Here is a 24919-nt window from a genome sequence, read left to right as displayed (position 1 = left end):
TAGTTTTGGAAATTCATACTTACGGGTACGGAAAGTACTAAATGTACTAAATTTGGTACAATTTGTATTTGGGTGAACGGATAGAGTTTGAATCCTGAAATTTGAAATTATGATTACTGATGGAGTGTAGGATTGAGGTAGTTTTAGAAATTCATACTTATGAGTACGGAAAGTACTAAATGTACTAAATTTGGTACAATTTATATTTGGGTGAACGGATAGAGCTCTAATCCTGAAATTTGGAATTAAGATTACTTATGGAGTGTAGGATTGAGGTAGTTTCGGAAATTCGTACTTATGGGTACGGAAAGTACTCAATGGTACTAAGTTTGGTACATTTTGGATTTGGGTGAACAGATAGAGTTCAAATACTGAAATTTATAATTAAGATTACTTATGGAGTGTAGCATTGAGGTAGTTTTGGAAATTCATACTTATGCGTACGGAAAGAACTTAATGTTGGAGTGTGGGATTGAGGAAGTTCGTACTTAAGTACGAAAAGTAATGAATGGTACTAAATTTGGTACAATTTAGATTTGGGTGGGCGATAGAGATGGAATCCTCAAATTCGCAATTGCTGTTGGAGATTGTTATTGAAAATAGTACTTGCATACAAAAAGTATTAATGGTATTATCAATAGAGGTGGAATTCGGAAATTTGGTATTATAGCCACTGTTGGTGTGTAGGGTTGAGATATGGATGTGGTTGTAGATATACGTACAATAAGTGTACGAAAATTGCTAAATGGCTCAGGATTTGGTCCAAATTGTTATTGTGTAAAGGGGTAGACCTGAAAGTCGGTATAAGTATAGCAGTTGACGTTTAGAATGGAGATAAAGAGGAAGTTTTGTAAATTCGTACTAATGTATACCAAAAATACTAATCGCGGTTGGGATATAGTTTTGGATAAAAGGAAGTAATTTTTACTAAATTTGGTACCAGTTTGGTGTTGCATGATGGGATATAGGTGGAATTTCGAATTGTTGTATGAGGGATTGTGTTGGTGTTTAGATACGGATTTTTTGAAATGCATACAAATTTAAAATTACGCTGAGGGCTGCTATTAAATTTGACTTTGGGTGTAGCAATGATGATGGAATTATATCGTTAGTGCGTGGAAAGTACAAAATTGCAATAAATTTGGTATTGGGCTAGAAGTGAAATTCTGATATATTACTGATTTGTCAGGTTCATTGTTAGAGGTGGTAGTACAATAAGTGTACTAGAAGTATTAAATAATAATAAATATTGAAGCACTGGTATTGGGTGAATCGATAAATGAAATTTGTTATAAGGATAACTGCTGAGATTGGATCAGAATGTTTATTTAAATCCGCCTTTAAATGAATGAAAGGTTTCTACATGTAATACCTTTGACATTGGGTGAACAAGTAGAGCTAAAACTGTAACACTTGAGCTAAGGTCCTGGATTTTAAAAATTTTACTGAATAATGTACTATTGTTTCTAGGTTAACACGAATTCGGTTTCTAAACAATGTACTGAAATCAAAAAGTCAAACGTACCTTTTTCAACAAAATTGTTTTTATCTTTGTTGTCTATTCTAAACGTTATAGTAAGTTCATTTGAAAAGGTAGATGTATGCGGCTAATGTTTTACAAGAAGGTTTTTACATCCTGAGAAAAAAAGGCCTAAAATAAAATGTCTAAAAATCAACGGTTATATAGGGTAACATTTTCTGAATAATGGTTTTCTACATTTTGATATCACAAATTCCAAAATTCGGTTGGAAAATGTGGATAAAATTTTCAAAATACCCATGCCGTTCTAATTAAACCTGGACTAGAATTTAAAATGTAGGCAGCTGTTGAAGTGTAGAGGTCTTTTTTTGGAAATTCGAACAAAACGTATACGAGCAGTACTTGAAAGAAATTAAATATCAATTCAAATAGGTATTAGTACATCAAAACTTTCAGTGTTCTCCATAGTAAATATTGTTTATTTGTATAGTATTCCTTTTCCGCTTACAAAGTAGCGGGCATTTTGCTAGTAATTAATATTTAATTTTATATTTGAGTACTGTCGACGTATACTTTGTCTTTGCTGGTCTTTTTGATTAGCATTCTACATGTCTTTAATACACCAAATAAAATATGTCGAACAGAAGAAGAAACATCTGACATAGAAATAAAATTCCATAAATTGGGATATCACAGCGTCTTTTTCGACATCACGATCATTTCACCAATTTTGGTAACGCAATTGGGAAAATTTTAAAGCACATAATCACTTCATTGTTGAACGCACCCAACCAAAGCTTAGATACTCGTCAATAAAATTCAAATAAAAAACATGGGAAAGTGTGTTGCACCATAATAAAGGTAATATTTCCCTCATCCATTAACGGGCTTTCAATTTGGACTACTAAACTAAAAGCGAAGATATCCAAAGTTTCGTGACCATCCTATCAAAATTGCGACCTGTAGAGTGATTACATAAAATGGAAAAATGGGATGCATTACCGACTTTTGGGATATCTCCCTTTTTTGACCACATACGCCAACTTATTTTACAACAATGTACAGGAAATTTTATCTTTTTCCATTGGAATACGCCTACTGTGAGACCTATTCTCTGTGACACCCCCATTAATCCTAAAAAATTCGTGACGATCCGATCAAAATTGCGACCTGTAGCCTGATTAAACTAACAAAAAATGGAATGGAAAAATGGAAAGGAATGGACCGACTATTGTGATATATCTTTCATTTGGCCACCTATGCCTACCTACTTTGTATCATTGTAAAGGTGGGATTTTCTACTTTCTTAGTCAGTCTTTGCTTTTGGAAAGTCCGAAACCAAAACTGTGATATTCATCATTATAATTAAAATTGCAAAAATTGAATTGAATTAGCGACTATCGCGTTGTATTCGTTGTTTGACCACCTACCACAACCTTCTTTACAGCGTGATATTTTCTACTTTCTTTGTCTTTTTGCCCGTTCCTACCCCCGAATATTATCTGGGCATCACCAAAATCAGTAATCTTGCGACCTGTAGCTTGATTTCAAAACACAAATTGTAAAATGGGATGTATTTCGTCTACTGCGATATCTCCGTTATTTGGCCATCTACGCCAACCTATTTTGCATCACTGTAAAGGTGGGATCTTCTACTTTAATAGTCAGGCTTTGCTTTTGAAAAGTCCGAAATCAAAGCTGTGTATTTGTCATTATAATTAAAATTGCAAAAATTAAAATTGATGTATTCGTTGTTTGACCACCTACGACAACCTCCTTTACATCGTGATATTTTCTACTTTCATTGTCAGGTTTTGCTTTTTGTATACCCCTTATAGACGCTGAGATATTTACTTTTGAGTAAAACCTTGTATTTTTCTGCAAATAAGATTTTTGACCATTCCGATTCTTAAATATTGTCCAACCATCACCAAAATCAACAGGACCCCCATCAACACACAAAATTTGGTGATGATCCAATCAAAATTGCGACCTATAGCGTGATTACAAGGTTTAGATGGACAGACGGACGGACACACAAAGCCAGATCGCTCAGCTCGTCGAGACATTCATTTTGGTATATATAAGTATTGGTCTACGACCATTATTTCGATGCGTTACAAACTTTTTGGCCAAAACCAACTTATAATACCCTCCCCACATAGTGGTGTAGGGTATAACACTAACATTTATACTTCTGACCAGAGACATACATCACGGTGCGCCTTAACTAAATTTAAATGGAAGGAGCTTACACCTGGGATTGCGGATTCTGAAACTGATATGTTCATAGCTGAAAAAATCAAAAAAACTAAAAAAATCGCCGGAGGGATTTTTAAATAAATCGCGAAAGTTCGCATTTTTTGGGGTATTTAAGTTTTTCACGATTTTGTTTGGAAACCACAAGCCCTATCGAAATGGGATTAAAGAAAATGTTGTAGCAGCGAAAATTCTCTACAAGGTTGACATGAATGGTATTTTCGTAGGTTTTACCATTTTTGAGACATAGAAGTTCAAATTGGGACTATGTACTGACTGTATGGCCCCCTACAGGACAATGTCATGCAGGGTGTGCTTTAACTAACTTTTAATGAAAACCTGGGAAATTTTAGCGGATTCTGAAACAGCTATGGTAATAGGTGAGAAAAAACCAAAAATAACAAAAAATCGCTGTAAGGATTTTTAAATAAATCGCGATCAAAGTTCACATTTTTAGGGTTTTTTAGGTTTTCTCGATTTTGCTTCGTAATGTTAAAACCTAGTAAAAAATCGTAAAGACTAATAGTGTAGAAAATTATCACAGCTACAACATTTGTCTTAGTCCCATTTAGATAGGACTTGCGGTTTCCAAGAAAAATCGTGAAAAGCTAAAAACAACCTAAAAATGTGAACTTTAACCGCGATTTATTTAAAAATCCCTCCAGCGCTTTTTTCTTGTTTTTGATTTTTTTTATCTACTAACATTGCTGTTTCGAAATCCGCAAAAATTTCCCAGGTGTTAGCGGTTTCATTAAAAGTTAGTTAAGGCGCACCCTGCATGACCTTGTTTTATAAGGAGGCGATACAGACAGTGAATAGTCCCAATTTGAACTTCTATGTCTCAAAAATGGTAAAACCTACGAAAATATCATAAGGGCTAATTTTGCAGAGAATTTTGCTACAAAATTTTCTTTAGTCCCATTTCACAAACACCTTCCGTTTCCAAGCAAAGTCGTGAAAACCTGAAAACCCCTAAAAATCCGAACTTCTATCGCGATTTATTTAAAAATCCTCCTCCGATTTTTTTTTGTTTTTTTGATTTTTCTCATCTAAGAACATTGTAGTTTCAGAATCTGCAAAAATTTCGCGGGTGTAAGCACCTTCCATTTAAAGTTAGTTAAGGCGCACCGTGACATATGTGTGTGTTTATGTACAGCTTTGCTTGTGTATTTATAGACAACTGGCATTAGAAATTATTTTTCCTATATTCTGCAGTTACGAAATAAAATTCTACGAACTGTTTCTAAATTGTTTACCGAAGAAGTTTAGGCTGCGTATATGTACTGCCGTTATTCAAATGTCACCAATGAAACTATTGTCACATCCCGTTAAATTTATTCATAAATTTAATTTCATGCATAACAAACTTGAAAATCTACTTTGAAAATGCCGGAAGCAAAAGTTCCTAAACAATTTTCCAATGTGAAAACTTTTGGAAATAATGTGTTAATAATTAATTATTTTAATTAATAAAAAACAAATACGGAAGTCAAAAACTGTATTGTTCGAATCAAAATTGATCAGTGGTAAAATTACTTAATTTATAAACGTTACTACAAGGTATATACGGATAAAAGGATGAGATTGGTCAATAAAAGAGAAGATGGAAAAATCGTCAATTATATTCGAAAAATTGACAGGATTGAAGATGTTGTAATGCTGTGGTTCAACGTAAAAATTTTAAAATTTTGGTCTGTACTTATTGACGATAATTGGCGTCAATATTTCTCCTATGTACCGTTCTTCTTGTTGAATTTATCTCAACTTTTGGATTTGTATTATACACAAAAGGAGCTCAAGGATAAGATACACGACATCTATATGACCATGTTAATGTTCAATACCTTCTTGAGAGGCATTAATATGGTAACAAATCGTCAAAAATTTTCTCGATTGTTTGAGTATATTAAAAGTCTATATGCAGAGTTGGTAACGGAACGCGATTTAGAAATAAGACAAATATTGCAGCAACACTCAGAAATGTCACTGAAGTTTTCGAAGGCAAATCTATCAATAGGAATATTAACTTTGATGGGATTTTCAATTATTCCCCTTCTATCGGAAAGAAAAGGTTCGTATAAAAATTAAACATATACGTTTGAAATATATCGTCACCATAAACGCCCGAAGACGTAACCCACATGAAAATCGAAATTCGGGTTTTGATGTAATCTGTTGCGTAAAGCTAAAATACATGGTCTGTCTTCAAGTTTCTACGTTCAAAAATAACGATCCTATTCAATAAATGGCATTTCGGAAAATAGGATAACATTTTGTTGTAATGACGGATCCCGAAACCATGCGTTTTCGCGGTTTTAGTTTCATTACTTACTCCCATTCATACAAGATTGATAATACCCCAAATACTCGCCCTCATACGATTGATATTCTATAAAATAGTTTTTCATTTTATAACGTTTTTTGCTTCTCCTGTAAAGTTTTGGTTTTGTGGGTTACGTCTTCGGGCATTTATGGTGACGATATATATAAATATAATTCATAGCCTTTTGCAAAATAATTCCTCAGATAAAATAAATTTATATTATTCCAGAATTCATTTTTGGTTTATACGCTCCTTATTTTGATGAATATCAAAGTCCATGGTATGAAATAATATTTGCGGCTCAAAGCGTTTTAAATTTTTCTGGAATGTGTATATTTATACCCTTTACCGGATTGTTTGTGTCATTTTTTATCTTCGCCATTGCTATCTCAAAGGTTTTACAATATAAATTAAGGTCACTATCAACAGAATTATCATCGAAGATTGTTGATCATTGAATGTATAAAGCTTCATGTGAAGCTTATACAGTACGTATTAAACTACGAACTAAAAACATAAGTAACAATACATGTGTTTCCTGTTTTAGTTTCATTGAAAAGGTAAACGAGCTGTCGTCAATGGTAGCCCTGATTGACTTTATATTATTCATCATAGTTTTGTGTATTATGCTGTTATCTTTAATTTTAGTAAGTCCAAATTTAAAGGAGTAACAACAGTTAAGAATTTGTTAACAATACTTATTTTCTTCTTTTGCAGGTGAAAGCTGTTATACAAAAATGCATTATATTAGGTTACTTATTAATGATGCTCACACAAATTACCCTATTATATTACTTCTCCAATGAAGTGTACTATCAAAGTTTAGAGATCTCAACTGCCGTTTACGATACTGATTGGTTCAAATATGATATTGCAACGCAAACGGTTTTGAAGTTATTACTCTTAAGATCTCAAAAGCCATGTGCGGTAAGTTATTGTTTATGTGCCATTATTAATACTGATTTGCATTTGCTTCTTCTTCAAACATAGATTTTAATGGACAACGCTTATCCCATAAATTTGAGAAGGTTACTAGTTTTGCTGAAAATTACCTATAGCGTTTTTACTCTATTGGAACAATTATATGGATAATGTATTTAAGGACATGTAAAAGTGTGCAGCAAAAACTATGTAATCGCTAGCAGCAACTCAGTTTACCTTCAAATTGGAAAGCGAATACTAAATCATTGGTTGAATTTTTGGCCGAACGGTTCTTGAAGTAAAAACCATGCTTCTAAACTTGAAATATATAGGAACTATTATTTGCTGAAGTTAGACCTGATGCTGCAAAAAAATTAAATAAATAAATAAAAATAAATAATAACTGTAAATTGTTTAGACATAAGCCTACTAGTTAATAATTTATCAAAAATAATTGTTTTCCAAAATTTATTATTTCATTACACTGTGATACAAAAGTGGACAAAATTTTGTTGCAGGATTTCTGATGCACAAATTCGGTTTTGTGGGAGTCCATAGAAGACGAAAATACCTTTGGTTTCTTTGGGTCACTTCGGGTTTTAATTTTATAACGGTAAATGTAGTGAAAAGTGGGCTTTCTTGGATTTTCAACTTTAAACGGACATTACTTCTTTTTCCACAACCGATTTGCACACACTGTTTTTCATTATAAAGGAGAGAGTAATGCCTTTCGATGCCTGGTTTTTTTCATATTTTCCTTTATAAAAGATGGATATCTTAGCATGTATGATTCTAATTGTGATTATCCTGCTTAACAATTACGCACAAGGTATCAATGTTTTATAAAGGAAAATATGAAAAAAACCAAAAAGTTGAAACACAAAAAATGCCATAACGCATTCATTTTTCAACGGATTTACTTGCTAACTGTAAATAATTGTACTGTTAGGTGTCATTTACGCAGCCTAGAGCACAAGGAAAAACATTTTACTGTTTTTTAATGCGTTTTTGTCACACTTAAACCACTATTACTTAGCCATTTGTTAACCGATTTTAAAAATCTATGGCTTGTTCTAAAGGCATTACTCTCCCCTTTATAATGAAAAAAAAGTGTGTGCAAATCGGTTGTGGAAAAAAGAAGTAATGTCCGTTTAAAGTTGAAATTCCAAGAAAGCCCATTTTTCACTACATTTACCGTTATAAAATCAAAACCCGAAGTGACCCAAGGAAACCAAATGTATTTTCGTCTTCTGTGGACTTCCACAAAACCGAATTTATGCATTAGAACCCCTGCAAATTTTCACTGTAGCACAGTGTTATGAGAATTTCTATCCCATATAAACAAAACATGGTATATCATATAGCAATTTCAAAAAGTATATGATATATTGGAAGTATCTGGTTAGTATATACATTTATAATTTGTTGTAGCATAATTTTAACCCTCTAACCGGCCAAATTTTTTTCTGATTAAAAAAATTATTTATCAATAGTTTTAGGTAAATAAGACATGTGTTAATAGTAGAAACTGACAAAAATGTTAAAATTATCCTCTAGGTGAGAAAAGTTATTCACCGCCAAAATGCGGACCTGCCTGGTAACGTAATAAAAAATTCTAGTAAAATAATGTTTGAACTTTTGTTTTTTTTAACTGTTTTTTTTAATAAATTTGAAAAAAAAAATTATTGTTCCATAAATATATATTGAATATACATTTGGAGCGGTACATTTGCGTATTCGGACTTATATTCCTGAAATTTACATAATTTTTTCCCTTGCGATTCTATATATCAAATAAAAAAGGATGTCACCTGGTGGGCATTTAGTGTTTGATAAGCGAATGACCACAGTGGGTGAGGAATTACATCGTTATCGCCAGTTTCGTTGAATAATTGGAAAAACCATCACAGCCACAAAGGACATGGCAATAGCTGTGGGCTTTGCTGGCATACATTGCCAAAATTTTGTCAAAAATTTTTTAGAACTCCTTTGTTCGTCAATGCCTACACGATTTTTTTTTTTTTTTTTTTTTTTTTGGTACAGTATCAGATTGTTTATTAAGACTCTCATTAATTGGGGAGTTTTGAAAAGATCATCATATTCCACCTTTCTCAGGTTTCTTTGTTTTGTGGTGTCATCAAAGAAGATAATTTTTGAAGAAAACAAATTGGTTGATACCGTGTTAAATATACAAATATTTAAAATTCCTATATATTTTTTAGGTCACAGGTGGTAAAATTTCAAAATTTGTGGCAATATCGTACTCTTTTTCATATGGAAAACATTTTTATACAATTTTCTTCATACTTGAATGTCTCAAATATAAAAATGTTTACAGAATTCTAAAATACAAATGTTCTGTGAATATAGCAATGTGTACACAAAAGTTGATTGTAACCGGCAGGTCCGCCTTTAGGTGGTGCTAAAAACTATGTTTGGCCAAAAACTGATTCAAAAAACATTCCACACGAAAGAATAATCTTTATTGATATTTACTGTAAAAACAGATTTAAAAAACAAGTAAAAAGTCGTTAAGTTCGGCCGGGCCGAACTTTTTATACCCTCCACCATAAAATAGTCTTAATTAAAATGAAATAATTAGGGTACTTTTACAATTTTAGGTGGAACAACTTTTCGACAATGGTTAGACTCCTACTGCCTCCCACTATTGCTTAAATTACACTGTGAACACAAATGTTGGGGCAGAGATAATTCCTTTTGGAGATGAAAGCCCTTGGTGTGTGTATATTAAAAACCCCGAAGGACAGATGCGCCGTGATTCGAACTTCCGCGTTATGGCGTGATGAAGTTTTTGCAAGAGACCCTGTAAGCCATCATGAATTAGCATTATATCTTTGTTTGTTGTTTTTGTAGAGCACTTAAGCAACAGTGACCAAAGATATAACGCTAATTCCTGATGGCCCACAGGGTCTCTAACAAAAATTTCATCACGCCATAACTCGGAAGTTCGACTCTCGGCGGATCTGTCCTTCAGGGTTCATAATATACTCACCAAGGCCTTTCTTCCCCAAGAGGAATTTTCCGTGCCCCAGATTTTCACCTCCATTTTGTTGCACAGTGTTATCTAATCTAATCTAAAGAAAATGTGTTCAGCTAGGTGAAAACGGGGCTATATTAAAGAGTCAACCTATCTTTAAATTTTTTGGCGGAAAAGTTTTATAGCTGCAGGGAACTTCAAGAGTCAAATTGAGGGTAGTTTCATCAAAACAATGTAGACCCTCAAAAATGGACCCATGTTGACGAATTTTAGTGAAGAAATTTCGTGACCACTGAAAATTCCCGAAAATCGGGAGGTACAGTTATATGCGGGGATATACCAAAACATGGACCTATATTGACGATTATTTTTGAATAGACAAAATTTTAGCTAAAATTCTCAAAATACCGATCATTACAGCAAGTTCGGTTAAAAAATGCAGCTAAAATTCTCAAAATACCGAAAATCGGGAGATACTGTTATATGGGGGCTATACCAAAACATGGACCTATGTTGACGATGTTTCGTTGGAGATGTTTTATGACCACTGAGAACTTCAAATGTCAAATTACAGCTATTTCGGTTAAAAACTGTAGCTAAAATTCTCAAAATACCGAAAATTGGGAGGTACCGTTATACGGGGGCTATTCCAAAACATGGACCTATGTTGACAATGCTTGGTGGGGATATTTCATGGCCACTGAGAACCTCAAATGGCAAATTACAGCTAGTTCGGTTAAAAATTGTAACTAAAATGCTCAAAATACCGAAAATCGGGAGGTACCGTTATATGGGGGCTATACCAAAACATGGACCTATGTTGACGATATTTGATGGATATGTTTCATGACCACTGAGAACCTTAAATGTCAAATTGCAGATAGTTCGGTTACAAATTGTGGCTAAAATTCTCAAAATACCGAAAATCGGGAGGTACCGTTATATGGGGGCTATACCAAAACATGGACCTATGTTGACGATGCTTGGTGGAGATATTTCATGACCACTGAGAACCTCAAATGGCAAATTACAGCTAATTCGGTTAAAAATTGTAGCTAAAATTCTCAAAATACCGAAAATCGGAAGGTACCGTTATATGGGGGCTATACCAAAACATGAACCTATGTTGACGATGTTTCGTGGAGATGTTTCATGACCACTGAGAACCTCAAATGTCAAATTTCAGATAGTTCGGTTAAAAATTGTGGCTAAAATTCTTAAAATACCGAAAATCGGGAGGTACCGTTATATGGGGACTATACCAAAACATGGACCTATCCCCATATCCTTTGGGATATAAGTATATTGATCACTAGGAACCCTAAGTGCCAAATTATAGCTAATTCGGTCTGCAAATGTGGCGAATAACGTCAAAATACCTCAAATCCGGAGGTACCGTTATATGGGGGCTATACCAAAAAGTGGACCTATATAGCATATCTTCGAACTTGACCTGCCTATGGAAAAAAGACCCTCGGGTGCAAAATTTCAGCGCTCTATCTCAATTATTGCGGACGCTAGAGTGATTACAACAGACGGACAGACGGACAGACAGACGGACAGACGGACAGACGGACAGACGGACATGGCTAGATCGTCTTAGAATTTTATCCTGATCAAGAATATATATACTTTATAGGGTCGCAAATGATTAGTTCGATGTGTTACAAACAGAATGACAAACTTAATATACCCTCCATACTATGGTGGAGGGTATAAAAATAGAGCTGATTAACAACGTATTTACTGCGACCCGTCTAAAGGCAGTCTTTCCGGTTAGAGGGTTAAATATTATATCGTCACCATAAATGCCCGAAGTCGTATCTCCAAAATTGCAAGCCTCTACGTTAAAAAAATAACGATCCGATAAACAATAAGGCATTTCGGAAAATGGGATAACATTGCAGATTTAGTTCTAATGACGGATCCCAAAAACAAGTGTTTCCGCGGTTTTGGTTTCATTACTTACTCCCTTTCGTATATGATTGATAATATCCCATATACTCGCCTTCATAAAATTAATAAAAACAAGTAAGAACGGCGTTATACCCTCCACCACAAGTTGTATTGCAGTAAAATGGACTAATTAGTTTCCTTTCGTGTATGAAGAAGACTTAATACTAAATTTCAGCAATTTCGGTAAAACAATATGGGCTATTTCAAAACGTCGATCTATACCGACAAATTTCTGACGGAAAATTTTTAGGCTCAAAGAAGACTAAATACTAAATTTCCTATATTTCGGTAAAAGAATGTGGCTAAAACTTAAAAAATACCAAAAATCAAGAAGTACGCTTCTATGGGGATATAGGAAGACGTGGACTTATACTGATAATACTCTTCTGGAATATTTTATAACTCTTGGAAGACTAAATAACGAATTTCAGCGATTTCGGTGGGATATTGACGTCACACTCTTCAGTATTACGAAAATCGGGAGGTACCGTTCTAAGGGGGCTATATCGAAACGTGGACCTATACCGACGAATTTTAGTCGGAAATGGGGCAATGTGAAAGCGTGGACCTGTACAGACAAATTTCTGGCGAACAGTTTTATATCACATTGAAGACTAAATACCAAATGTCAGCCATTTTGGTGGAATATTGAAGCCACAACCTTCAAAATACGGAAGTTTTACTTATACCCTCCATATGATGACGCTCTGAGCGAATATCATAAATCTTCTTCTTTACTTGCTGATCGGTTATTCGGAATTTAAGCGATCATACAATAGTATACATTACATTTATATATATCATCTGTACATGTTCTGTTATTTTATTTTATGAAATTATTGACAGCTCTCGATTTTCAGCAGCATGTAGCAGATTTGTTTCATCTCTGTATCCTGTCCACTCTTGAATGTTCTTAGCCGGTATATCTCTCTTCTGCCTCTTGGTCGTTTTCCTTCTATGTTGCATTTAATAATGCATTGTATAAATCTGTATTTGTCATTTCTCATCGGGTGTCCAAGGCATGCGATTTTTCTCATTTAACCGTGTGTAAGAGTTGTCTGTCGACATGCATTCGTCTGAGAACTTCTTGGTTTGAAATGTGCGATATAGACCACATTTCAAATGCTTCAATTCTTTTTTGATCTGCACTTTTGATGGTTTCTACGGCATATAATAGTACCGACCAAATATAACATTTGACGAATCTTATCTTGGTTGCGAGACTTAATTCGTGATTTGTAAGTGTTATTTTGTATTTAAAAAAGGCGTTTCTGGTCATCTCCACTCGGCGCTTTATTTCGTTTGAAATATTCCATTGATCGTTAATTGAAACGCCAAGGTATTTAAAAGTTTTTACACGTTCAACAAGTTCATCTTTAATATTTAGTGACGTTTCATAACTTGTATCTTTCCGACTAACAATCATGTATTTTGTCTTTTTTATATTTACGTTGTACGTAAGCTTGTCTAGAAGTTGTTGTAGCCCAGATATGCTGCCGGAAACAATTGTGGTATCATCAGAGTACCGTATGTTTATTATAATTTTACCCTGAACTTTTATTCCAATTCGTTCTCCTTCGATTGACTCATGAAATATTTTTTTGTGAATATATATTAAAGAGGAGCGGTTACAGTATGCATCCTTGCCGGACTCCTTTTGATATGGGAATGTCGTCAGTCAGGTCACCATTTATTTCGATTCTTACAGTTTGGTTCCAATATACATTCTGTATGCACATAATTTCGTTTTCTTCTATTCCTATTTAATCAATTTGTCGTGTTGGACGGTATCAAATGCCTTTTCATTATCGATAAAGCATATATCTTTGTGGACATCTCTGCATTTCTGTACAAGTAATTGGATGGATAGTAGGGCTTCTCTGGTACCCATACCTTCCTTGAAGCCTAATTGGGACTCTCCCATAGCACTTTCACATATGGAGTAAATTCTTTTGTGAATTATTTTTAGGAAAATTTTTAATATGTGACAAATAAGGCTTATTAGCCTGTAGTCACAACATTTTTTTGCATTAGATATTTTTGGTATTGCAATGAATAAAGACTTCAACAAATCGTTTGGATATTTGCCAGTACCATACACATGCTTAAAAAGTCGTGTAATGAGTGAGATGTTGTTTCCATCAATTAATTTTAAGATTTCGGAAGGAATTTCGTCGGGTCCTCTTGATTTTTTATCTTTTATCGATTGAATCGCATATTCTACTTCGGCTGTAGTGATTGGGTTTTCCGTTGTATAATTATTTGGTTGGTCGTCTGTGAATAATTGTTCAATATAGTTTTTCCATCGATCCATTATGTGTAATGTCTCGAAAATTGGCTGATTGTTGTCATCCATTAGTAATGCTGGTGATGCCTTCCTATACACTCCTGCGGATTAGGTAATTTGACCAAAAATCATGAAAAATTCAAATGTTGTGTAGCGTTACGTAAGGCCATTTTAAGGGGTTATGATCACTTATAAGCATGCATTTTTTATAAGAAATCTATTAAACCTTGAGTTACCTTCTATTTGTTTTTTAAATCTTTCTGACAAATGCCCGCCAATAAAGCACTGTTTTTACTAAAGCAGTTTGCGGTACCCACTGTAGTTTGAAAAGGAATAAACCGATCAGCATATATTTTTGTGGGACCATTACGAACCTAATAATCTTGTTCATTATCGAAACGGAATTAAAAAAATCAATTTTTAAAAATTTTGAACAGTTAAAATTTGTCGGACTCCGTCAGCAGTGTAAAAAATTGATATCACTGTTGTGCAACAAAATGGAGGAGAAAGTCTGGGCACGGAAAATTCCTGTTTGGGAAGATAGGCCTTGGTGAGTATATTAAGAACCCCGAAGAACAGATCCGCGTGAGTCGAACTTCCGCGTTATGGCGTGATGAAGTTTTTGCTAGAGACCCTGTTAGTCATCAGGAGTTAGCGTTATATCTTTGTTCACTGTTGCTTTAGCTTGTTTTTGAAATGACATGTCTTCAGTCGAATCGAATGAGGATTATTTTCGTCTAGCTTCCCTCAATGTCATTTTCGTCCTTTATTTTAAGAGCCGCTATAAAAGAACGACGTTTTCAGCTTCGAAATGTTCTACAAAAATGTCGCTCAGAAAATTTTAGGTACGGCTCTCATTGACAACTAATCGATTTTGTCGCGTTTTTATAGTAATTTTTTACATTTACCACTGTTTGCTCAGAAAAAAACCGTGTTTTGTGGTTTTGTATGTTCTGTAACGAATATAAAAAAAAAAAAACAAAATATAGTCTTTTTCTGAACAAAAACAGTGTAAATGCACAAAACGACCACGAAAACGCGACAAAATCGATTAGTTGTCAATGAGAGCAGTACCTAAAATTTTCTGAGCGACATTTTTGTAGAACATTTCGAAGCTGAAAAACGTCATCTTGTGGCACTTTTATAGCGGCGAATGGACGAAAAGCACATTGAAGGAAGCGAGCTAGAAGGTCGAAGTGCCCTACGAAAATAATCCTCATTCGATTCGACTGAAGACATGTCATCTCAAATATAAGCGAAAGCAACTGTGAACAAAGATATAACGCTAATTCCTGATGCCTTACAAGTTCTCTAGCAAAAACTTCATCACGCCATAACGCGGAAGTTCGACTCAAGGCGGATCTGTTCTTTGGGATTCATAACATACTCGCCAAAGGCTTTCATCTACAAAAGGAATTATCTCTGCCCCAAAATTTGTGTTCACAGTGTATTTTGGCGGACTCCGCCTCGGTTAAGCATATAATTTATGTGTATAATGATCTCACAAAAACATATAAAGACCGGAGCAACCGTTTTCGAATTACAGTGGGCACCGCTTTCAAAATTGCCACTTCGAGGAAAAGACGTTTTTAGTTTCTATGCTACATACAAAACACAATAAATGTTTCCCTTCGAAAGCTAATATCTCGGTAAATTTTTGTCCGATGGACTGGAAATTTTGGCTATTCTACATGTACTTTAAAATTAGCAAAAAAATTTCGATTTTTCGAATATGAAATATTGGTACAAAGTGTATAAATTCAATAGAAACAATTCATAACAATTTAAAATATTTACAGAGTAGGATATTTAGAATTGAAAATAGACAATTTCGGGCCACGTTCGGTAAAGTCGCCATGTAAAATTTACGCCCCATTTTCAGTATATTGAAGTTTTTAATCGTACCCACGTTATAGTTTATCGCAGAATTTTACAACCACAAACAATTGCCGTTATCTTTGCTATAGCAAGATTTTTACTATTTCGATGATCTTAGCCTAATTTTTAAGCATATCGGCTGCCGTTGTCGTTGATATGTTTCCAAATGAAAACATTAAGAAGAATTTAACAGTTTTGGAGACATGGTGCGAAACCTATACAAATTATGGAATTTTTAGATATATTATAAAATTTGAGGTAATAAATGTAGTTTTTCCAGTTTATTATTTGTCCAAATATTTTATTCTGTCCCTTATCTACAAAAGGTCAGAAGAAGATTTGCATTGGTTTCATAGATATAACCCTGAGTTGCTTTAAAAAGTCGATATTTAACAATGTCTAGATGGGGCCATAAAATCCAAGCTGGATCTGACTTAACAAAACGCAACTAAGGCCTTTGTACTTTCAAAAAATCCTCACTTCAAATTGTTCGCACAAGATTTCCTTAAAAATGCGGCACAGTGTTATTTACCGAAAGAGATAGAGTCTGATTCCAGGATTATTTTTACTTTTAATATAATGCTAAAAAGAAGCGTTATAATATTTTTCTTAATTGTACGATTAGAAGTTTTTGGACGCGATGACAAATACTTTGATGGACTTAGTTATATAAATTTTTAACATATAACAATCGATCCTTATTGAACCCCACTTAATTATTCACTAATAATAAGCTAATTAATTTTAGAAATGGATCTTATTTTGAGAGACACTCCTCTCGATAGTTACCGCGCCCATAAGCTATTTTAGTTTGTCACCGCTTTGTCAGGAAGCATGAACTTGTCCACGAAAAATAGGATATCGCTGTAAACAAGACTACAAAATGTCCAAAGGATCCTCGAACAGTCTTTAAACTGTAGTTATGTTAGACTAGTATAAGGGACCTTAAGATGCTGTCCAAACATATTCTCTTGGAACTTGATGTACTTTTGGAAGTAATTTTGCGAGTGGACCGAGATAGTCCATATTATGTTCGATTTTAGACCGAATCGGTTAGTCCCTTCGACCATTTTAGTGAAAATGTTTGAACTTTTACGGCGGAGGTATCGATATGACTTAAATTTAATGTGGACAAAACATTATGAGATCCATAACTTGGACCAAATCGGTTGATCCGTTCGAGAGTTATCATGAGTTCCAACCTGCCAGACAAACAGAGATACAGACGGACGGACGGTGGTAAATACTTCCATCTTGTCTGGAAAGAATATCGTCCAAACATATGTATGTGGAGTCTAAAATCATTATTTTGATGAAACCTATTTGTATCGTGTCGTAGTGTATATAATCTCGTAACCTTAAAGTCTGAGGCTACAATTATACTTCGTTGATGATAAGGAAAAAAATGAAGTGACACACAAAAATTAATTTGTCTTCATTATTTTCTCATACTTTATACCAGCAAATTTATCTAAAAAAGAATAACAAAATTTTGGCGATGGCATATTTATCCAATAGACATTTTTTCATATACTTCCATTCCCACAATGCTGAACTTTTTTCTTTGTTAAGGTAAGGTCACATTAGGCAAATATTTGCTCAAAAGTGACAAATATTTGTTTGCCGCAATTTGACCTGCAAATATTTTTCAAAGGCAAACAAGAAAACAGCTGATTTTGGGAAAACAAAACTATTTGGAAGCAAACAAAAATTTAACCAAATTGCTTTTAATGTGAACACCGTTCAGCAAATATTTTCCTCCTTTTTTGACAAACATTTATTTGGTCTTACAATTTGTTTGTAAGAGCAAACAAGAGCAAACATCTGCTGAAACACATTGTTGTCACATATTAAAAAGGGGCATATGACCATAAAATGACGAAATTTCTTGTAAATATATAATACGATGTCAATAATTAGTGAATAAAGAAATAAATAAATGGGAGGTGAGGGATTTAAAAAACCAAAAATGTTTTACAATCGATGAATCCGAGTTTCACCCATTCAGAATTCGCGAACTGCTAACATATCCTATATAGTATGATTGAAAATCTTTATACATAAGGTCGAACATAAAAATTAATTTACGTGGAAGCTGTGTTGGCATCAATGTAGAAAAATAGCTAAAAATGGGTTGAAGCCAACAAGTTTTTTTATGCTCGCTTCTGATTTCTGGCTTAACCTTACATTTTATAGACATATGTTCAAAAAAAGACTCAAAGAATACTTCATGGGCAATGTGATACTAGTGTATCATTTTTCGATATATCCACTGCATCCACCTAAAATTGATGCTGACATTTTGAAGCCGGAATTTCGGGGTTTTTCAAAAAAACCTATTTTTTGAGTTTAAAATTTACAAGTGTTATTCAATTTCCTTTGTACCCCACGTGAATTTAGTTTTTTACGCGACGGATCTAATGAGACCTTCCGCGATCGAATCCATCGACTAAAACCGCGGATATAGATACCTTGAAAATACGAAAATCGGCAAAAATGTATTTTGACGAATCGGCGTATTAAACCGCGATTTTCTTTAACATTTCTTACATAAATGGAATCCTTTATACGCGATTTTACCAAAAATAGAATGTGGAGGCACATAGGCGGTTCGTGAAGAATCTGTTTGAAATAGGTGTATATAGACATATTTTTGTTGGGTGCTACTGAAACCGGATGCGCATCAAAAATGGTGGGTTTTAGAAAAACGCAAAATCTCAGAAATTATTAGACGTATTGGCATACATTACAATAGTAATTGTGACGTAATTATTGGTAGTGGTTATAATTGTACTGCAACGCGGATTTAGTTTTGTTATTTATACATCCAATACTGTCTTGAAAACAACAACCGACGTTTTAATCCCGATTATCTGTCAACTTTAATAAATCAGTGCAAAAAACCTTCTTTCTTTTAAAAATATTACCGTGGTAAGCTGTAAATAGCTGCGGTAAAATGTCAATTTTTTCGAAAAATTTTGAAAAAGCCAAACAAAGTGCCGCATATTGACCTTGACACTGTTTTTCATTTGATTATTATTGTTATACATGGATTTTTATTTATACGCCCAATATTATCTTCACAAACTTCACCAACTAAATTTACAAAAAGCGCGATTTTTTTATAAAAAAAATTAATTTTCATAAGGCAATACAAAAAAACTTCGTTTTCTATGTTTAAAAACATTATCTTGATAACCTGTATATTATTTTCATTAATAGAAAACGTTTTCATGGTAAACTGTCTTCACCCTTTTGGTTGAAATACTACTATGTATTATTAAATCATCGCAAAAAAAATGTAATTCCACGCTCTAACCTATTTGAAATATTGGACTTTAATTGCGATATGTAGAGCGGCGGCATTACGATCATCGCCAGGAACTAGACCCCCATTTAAAAATCAAAACCACGATTCCGGCGAGAAACATTATATAATTAGAAGTACAGTCGGACTTATCTATAACGAACTTCCTTGTAACGAATTTTCTCTATAGCAGATACAAACTGAAAACAAAAGTTTTTCCAATCATTTTCACTTATTTTGAGCCCTTTATAACGAACTTCCCTATAACGAATACTTCTCTATAAGTTTTTAATGCAAAATTCTCAAGCATATAATCTCTCTATAGCGAATATTTCTCGAACTTTTTCACTAAGATTACACAATAAAAGACATACATTCATCTTTTAAATTGAAGTTCACACTTGAAAAGAGTAGAAAATAATTTTTCGACATTCTTAAATTTAAATTTGGTTCTAATAGGTTTTTGGATGTTGGAAATTAAAATGAAACCAAATGATCTAAATCTACGTTTTTTAGATCAACGGGGAATTTCAAAAATTAATATATAATAAATACTTTCAGGATATTCTGTAATATGCTTGAAACGTTCAAACATTTTTCTCTTTTATAGGCATAGATGAAAACATTAAAAAATCTATAGTAACATATGTTTCTACAAGTGTCTTGAATTTTAGTTTTATTAGTCTTTATATTCATTTTTTCATTATTATACCACTTAATCCCAGCCCTTGTAACATATTTCCCTATGGATAAATTCTAGTTATTTGTGCTTATTCCAAACAACATTTGTGACAACACATTTGATTGATCAATTCTATTCCAAATTTTCACAAAAGAAAACGAATCACCTTATTCAAAAAAATTATGAACTAATTTTGGTTTTCTGTTGGTAAATATTGAAGGAACCAAAAGATTCCCTGAAGGCATTGAAGTAGGCAATTTATACAAGGTTATTAATGTAAATTTAACCAACAAAATACTCAAAAGAAATACACATCCCTTGGGCCGATGTAAAAAATATGTAAATTGTATATTATGATATGCTTCTTATATTATATTACACAGAAAAATGTAGAAGCAAATATGTATCAATAAATAAGGCAGAGAAGTGGAGGCAATCAGGGTTTAAAATGCTAACGCCATATTAGCAAAAGCATCGAATATTTGCAGCTTTGCCTGCTTAAATTTCTTCGAAATATGTTTAGCAACAATGAACAACGGCAACATGTAGCAACAAATTTCACAAAAATATTGCTAGCGATGCTGATACTATTTGATATTGTCGCTTTCATAAAAAAGCTTCGCACACGCATACTCATATTTTGCAGCACACATGATGTGGTATCCGATGGAATTGCAATTTTCGAATTTCGAAAAAAGATGAGTTGTGCTGAATTGTGCTAGGTTTGTGCCCATTTGTGCCGAAAAATTTTTTTCGAAATTCGAAAAAATGGCTGAGATATTCGACAAAACATTTTTTTCGAAAAAATGTTGCCAGAATTGCAATTTTCGAATTTCGAAAAAATTTAAGTTGTGCTGAATTGTGCTCAGTTTGTGCCCATTTGTGCCGTAAAAATTTTTTCGATATCTCGTACCATTTTCGAAAAAAACCGATATTTTCAAATACATCACAGAATTGCAATTTTCGAATTTCGAAAAAACAAAAGTTGTGCTGAATTGTGCTCAGTTTGTGCTCATTTGTGCCGCAAACAATTTTTCGATATCTCCTACCATTTTCGAAAAAAACCGATATTTTCGAAAATACGATAGAATTGCAATTTTCGAATTTCGAAAAAACAAAAGTTGTGCTGAATTCTACTCAATTTGTGCCAACTTGTGCCGTTTAAATTTTTTCAATATCTCTAACCGTTTTCAAGATATGGTAATTTCGAAAAACCAGTATTTTGTATGAAAAATCACTGTAATTTCTGCAATAATGCAAATATCTAGATAATCTTTTTTGTGCTGAGTTCGACTCGCTGAGCACAATTTTTCGTCCATACATTGGAAATTTCCAACTTTACTCGTTACTCGCTCAAAATGAAAAAATCCTATCACTTCCGTTTAAATAGGATTTTTTTAATTGTGCTCGTCTAGCACACATTTTTCGCCTTACATTGCAAAATTCCATCTCTACTCGTTACTCGTTAAAATCGCAAATAGTGTTTTTCAACGAAAAATCACTGTATTTTTTCCAAAAATGCAAATATCGAGACGATTTTTTTTGTGCTGAGTTGGATTCACCGAGCACAATTTTTCGTCCATACATTGGAAATTTCCAACTTTACTCGTTACTCGCTGAAAATGAAAAAACCTTATCACTTCAGCAAAAAAAAAAAAAATAATTTTTTAATTTTGTAAATTGCGCTGAATTGTGCTCGCCTAGCACACCATTTTCGCCATACATTGCAAGTTTCCATCTCTACTCGTTACTCGTTAAATTAGCAAATAATGTTTTTCAACGAAAAATCATTGTAATTTTTGCAAAAATGCAAATATCGAGATGATCTTTTTTGTGCTGAGTTGAATTCACCGAGCACAATTTTTCGTCCATACATTTGAAATTTCCAACTTTACTCGTGCCGAAAAATTTTTTTCGAAATTCGAAAAAATGGCTGAGATATTCGACAAAACATTTTTTTCGAAAAAATGTTGCCAGAATTGCAATTTTCGAATTTCGAAAAAATTTAAGTTGTGCTGAATTGTGCTCAGTTTGTGCCCATTTGTGCCGTAAAAATTTTTTCGATATCTCGTACCATTTTCGAAAAAAACCGATATTTTCAAATACATCACAGAATTGCAATTTTCGAATTTCGAAAAAACAAAAGTTGTGCTGAATTGTGCTCAGTTTGTGCTCATTTGTGCCGCAAACAATTTTTCGATATCTCCTACCATTTTCGAAAAAAACCGATATTTTCGAAAATACGATAGAATTGCAATTTTCGAATTTCGAAAAAACAAAAGTTGTGCTGAATTCTACTCAATTTGTGCCAACTTGTGCCGTTTAAATTTTTTCAATATCTCTAACCGTTTTCAAGATATGGTAATTTCGAAAAACCAGTATTTTGTATGAAAAATCACTGTAATTTCTGCAATAATGCAAATATCTAGATAATCTTTTTTGTGCTGAGTTCGACTCGCTGAGCACAATTTTTCGTCCATACATTGGAAATTTCCAACTTTACTCGTTACTCGCTCAAAATGAAAAAATCCTATCACTTCCGTTTAAATAGGATTTTTTTAATTGTGCTCGTCTAGCACACATTTTTCGCCTTACATTGCAAAATTCCATCTCTACTCGTTACTCGTTAAAATCGCAAATAGTGTTTTTCAACGAAAAATCACTGTATTTTTTCCAAAAATGCAAATATCGAGACGATTTTTTTTGTGCTGAGTTGGATTCACCGAGCACAATTTTTCGTCCATACATTGGAAATTTCCAACTTTACTCGTTACTCGCTGAAAATGAAAAAACCTTATCACTTCAGCAAAAAAAAAAAAAATAATTTTTTAATTTTGTAAATTGCGCTGAATTGTGCTCGCCTAGCACACCATTTTCGCCATACATTGCAAGTTTCCATCTCTACTCGTTACTCGTTAAATTAGCAAATAATGTTTTTCAACGAAAAATCATTGTAATTTTTGCAAAAATGCAAATATCGAGATGATCTTTTTTGTGCTGAGTTGAATTCACCGAGCACAATTTTTCGTCCATACATTTGAAATTTCCAACTTTACTCGTGCCGAAAATTTTTTTTCGAAATTCGAAAAAATGGCTGAGATATTCGACAAAACATTTTTTTCGAAAAAATGTTGCCAGAATTGCAATTTTCGAATTTCGAAAAAATTTAAGTTGTGCTGAATTGTGCTCAGTTTGTGCCCATTTGTGCCGTAAAAATTTTTTCGATATCTCGTACCATTTTCGAAAAAAACCGATATTTTCAAATACATCACAGAATTGCAATTTTCGAATTTCGAAAAAACAAAAGTTGTGCTGAATTGTGCTCAGTTTGTGCTCATTTGTGCCGCAAACAATTTTTCGATATCTCCTACCATTTTCGAAAAAAACCGATATTTTCGAAAATACGATAGAATTGCAGTTTTCGAATTTCGAAAAAACAAAAGTTGTGCTGAATTCTACTCAATTTGTGCCAACTTGTGCCGTTTAAATTTTTTCAATATCTCTAACCGTTTTCAAGATATGGTAATTTCGAAAAACCAGTATTTTGTATGAAAAATCACTGTAATTTCTGCAATAATGCAAATATCTAGATAATCTTTTTTGTGCTGAGTTCGACTCGCTGAGCACAATTTTTCGTCCATACATTGGAAATTTCCAACTTTACTCGTTACTCGCTCAAAATGAAAAAATCCTATCACTTCCGTTTAAATAGGATTTTTTTAATTGTGCTCGTCTAGCACACATTTTTCGCCTTACATTGCAAAATTCCATCTCTACTCGTTACTCGTTAAAATCGCAAATAGTGTTTTTCAACGAAAAATCACTGTATTTTTTCCAAAAATGCAAATATCGAGACGATTTTTTTTGTGCTGAGTTGGATTCACCGAGCACAATTTTTCGTCCATACATTGGAAATTTCCAACTTTACTCGTTACTCGCTGAAAATGAAAAAACCTTATCACTTCAGCAAAAAAAAAAAAAATAATTTTTTAATTTTGTAAATTGCGCTGAATTGTGCTCGCCTAGCACACCATTTTCGCCATACATTGCAAGTTTCCATCTCTACTCGTTACTCGTTAAATTAGCAAATAATGTTTTTCAACGAAAAATCATTGTAATTTTTGCAAAAATGCAAATATCGAGATGATCTTTTTTGTGCTGAGTTGAATTCACCGAGCACAATTTTTCGTCCATACATTTGAAATTTCCAACTTTACTCGTTACTCGCTGAAGTTGGAAATTGACAACTCATATTTTGCAGCACACATGATCAACACATATCAGAAAAGGAAATAAGCAACAAAGTTTCAGCGGCTTAGCCATGTTTTCAGCAAGCAATTGTTTTTGAGATCAGGGTTACCAGTGTAATGCATTAAAAATCACGATATAATTAATTCCAGTTTTTCGTTCCAAGGACATGTGAATTTTTAGTGAAGCTGTTCAATATATATTTTTTTTATTTTTAACCAATAATAATTAGTATTCTTTAGGTTCATGCCATATGATGGAGGCATTTTGACATTAAATAACCTTTTTTATTACTGCGTTGGCAACTCTAATCAAAAAAACCACCCTGGGATGCTAATTCGTTCTGACGAATGGTCAGCCGACTGCTAAATATGAAGCGTGGTTGTTGATTATGCCTAACGCAAAAAAGATTAGGCGTAAAAAACGAAATAAGCAAAAATGTACAAAAATAAATATGCGTTCGGTTGCTTGTTTAGCCGTGTGTGTCAATATTGTGTAGCAGTTGAAGTGTACAGCTAATGCTAATGTTTTTAGATGCTGGCTTTTAAACCCTGGAGGCAATAGTAATCAAATAACTTCA

At 33.4% G+C, this 24919-nt stretch overlaps 1 protein-coding gene across 1 annotated transcript in view; it reads left to right on the top strand.

Annotated features, from left to right (window-relative positions):
• LOC141392256 (odorant receptor 30a-like) overlaps positions 1-7154 on the top strand; it is a 117291-nt gene extending 110137 nt beyond the window's left edge. The window contains exons 2-6 of the mRNA XM_073965208.1: positions 5300-5810; positions 6291-6477; positions 6610-6709; positions 6780-6989; positions 7053-7154. Coding sequence (XP_073821309.1) covers positions 5300-5810; positions 6291-6477; positions 6610-6709; positions 6780-6989; positions 7053-7154 — 1110 coding nt within the window. The remainder of the gene's footprint in view (positions 1-5299; positions 5811-6290; positions 6478-6609; positions 6710-6779; positions 6990-7052) is intronic.
• Positions 7155-24919: the final 17765 nt, after the last annotated feature.

This window comes from Musca autumnalis, unplaced genomic scaffold, assembly GCF_047663935.1.
Source record: "Musca autumnalis isolate F117 unplaced genomic scaffold, ASM4766393v1 scaffold_2, whole genome shotgun sequence".
Taxonomy (NCBI): Eukaryota; Metazoa; Arthropoda; class Insecta; order Diptera; family Muscidae; genus Musca; species Musca autumnalis.
This window is presented reverse-complemented; position numbering and strand designations above follow the sequence as displayed.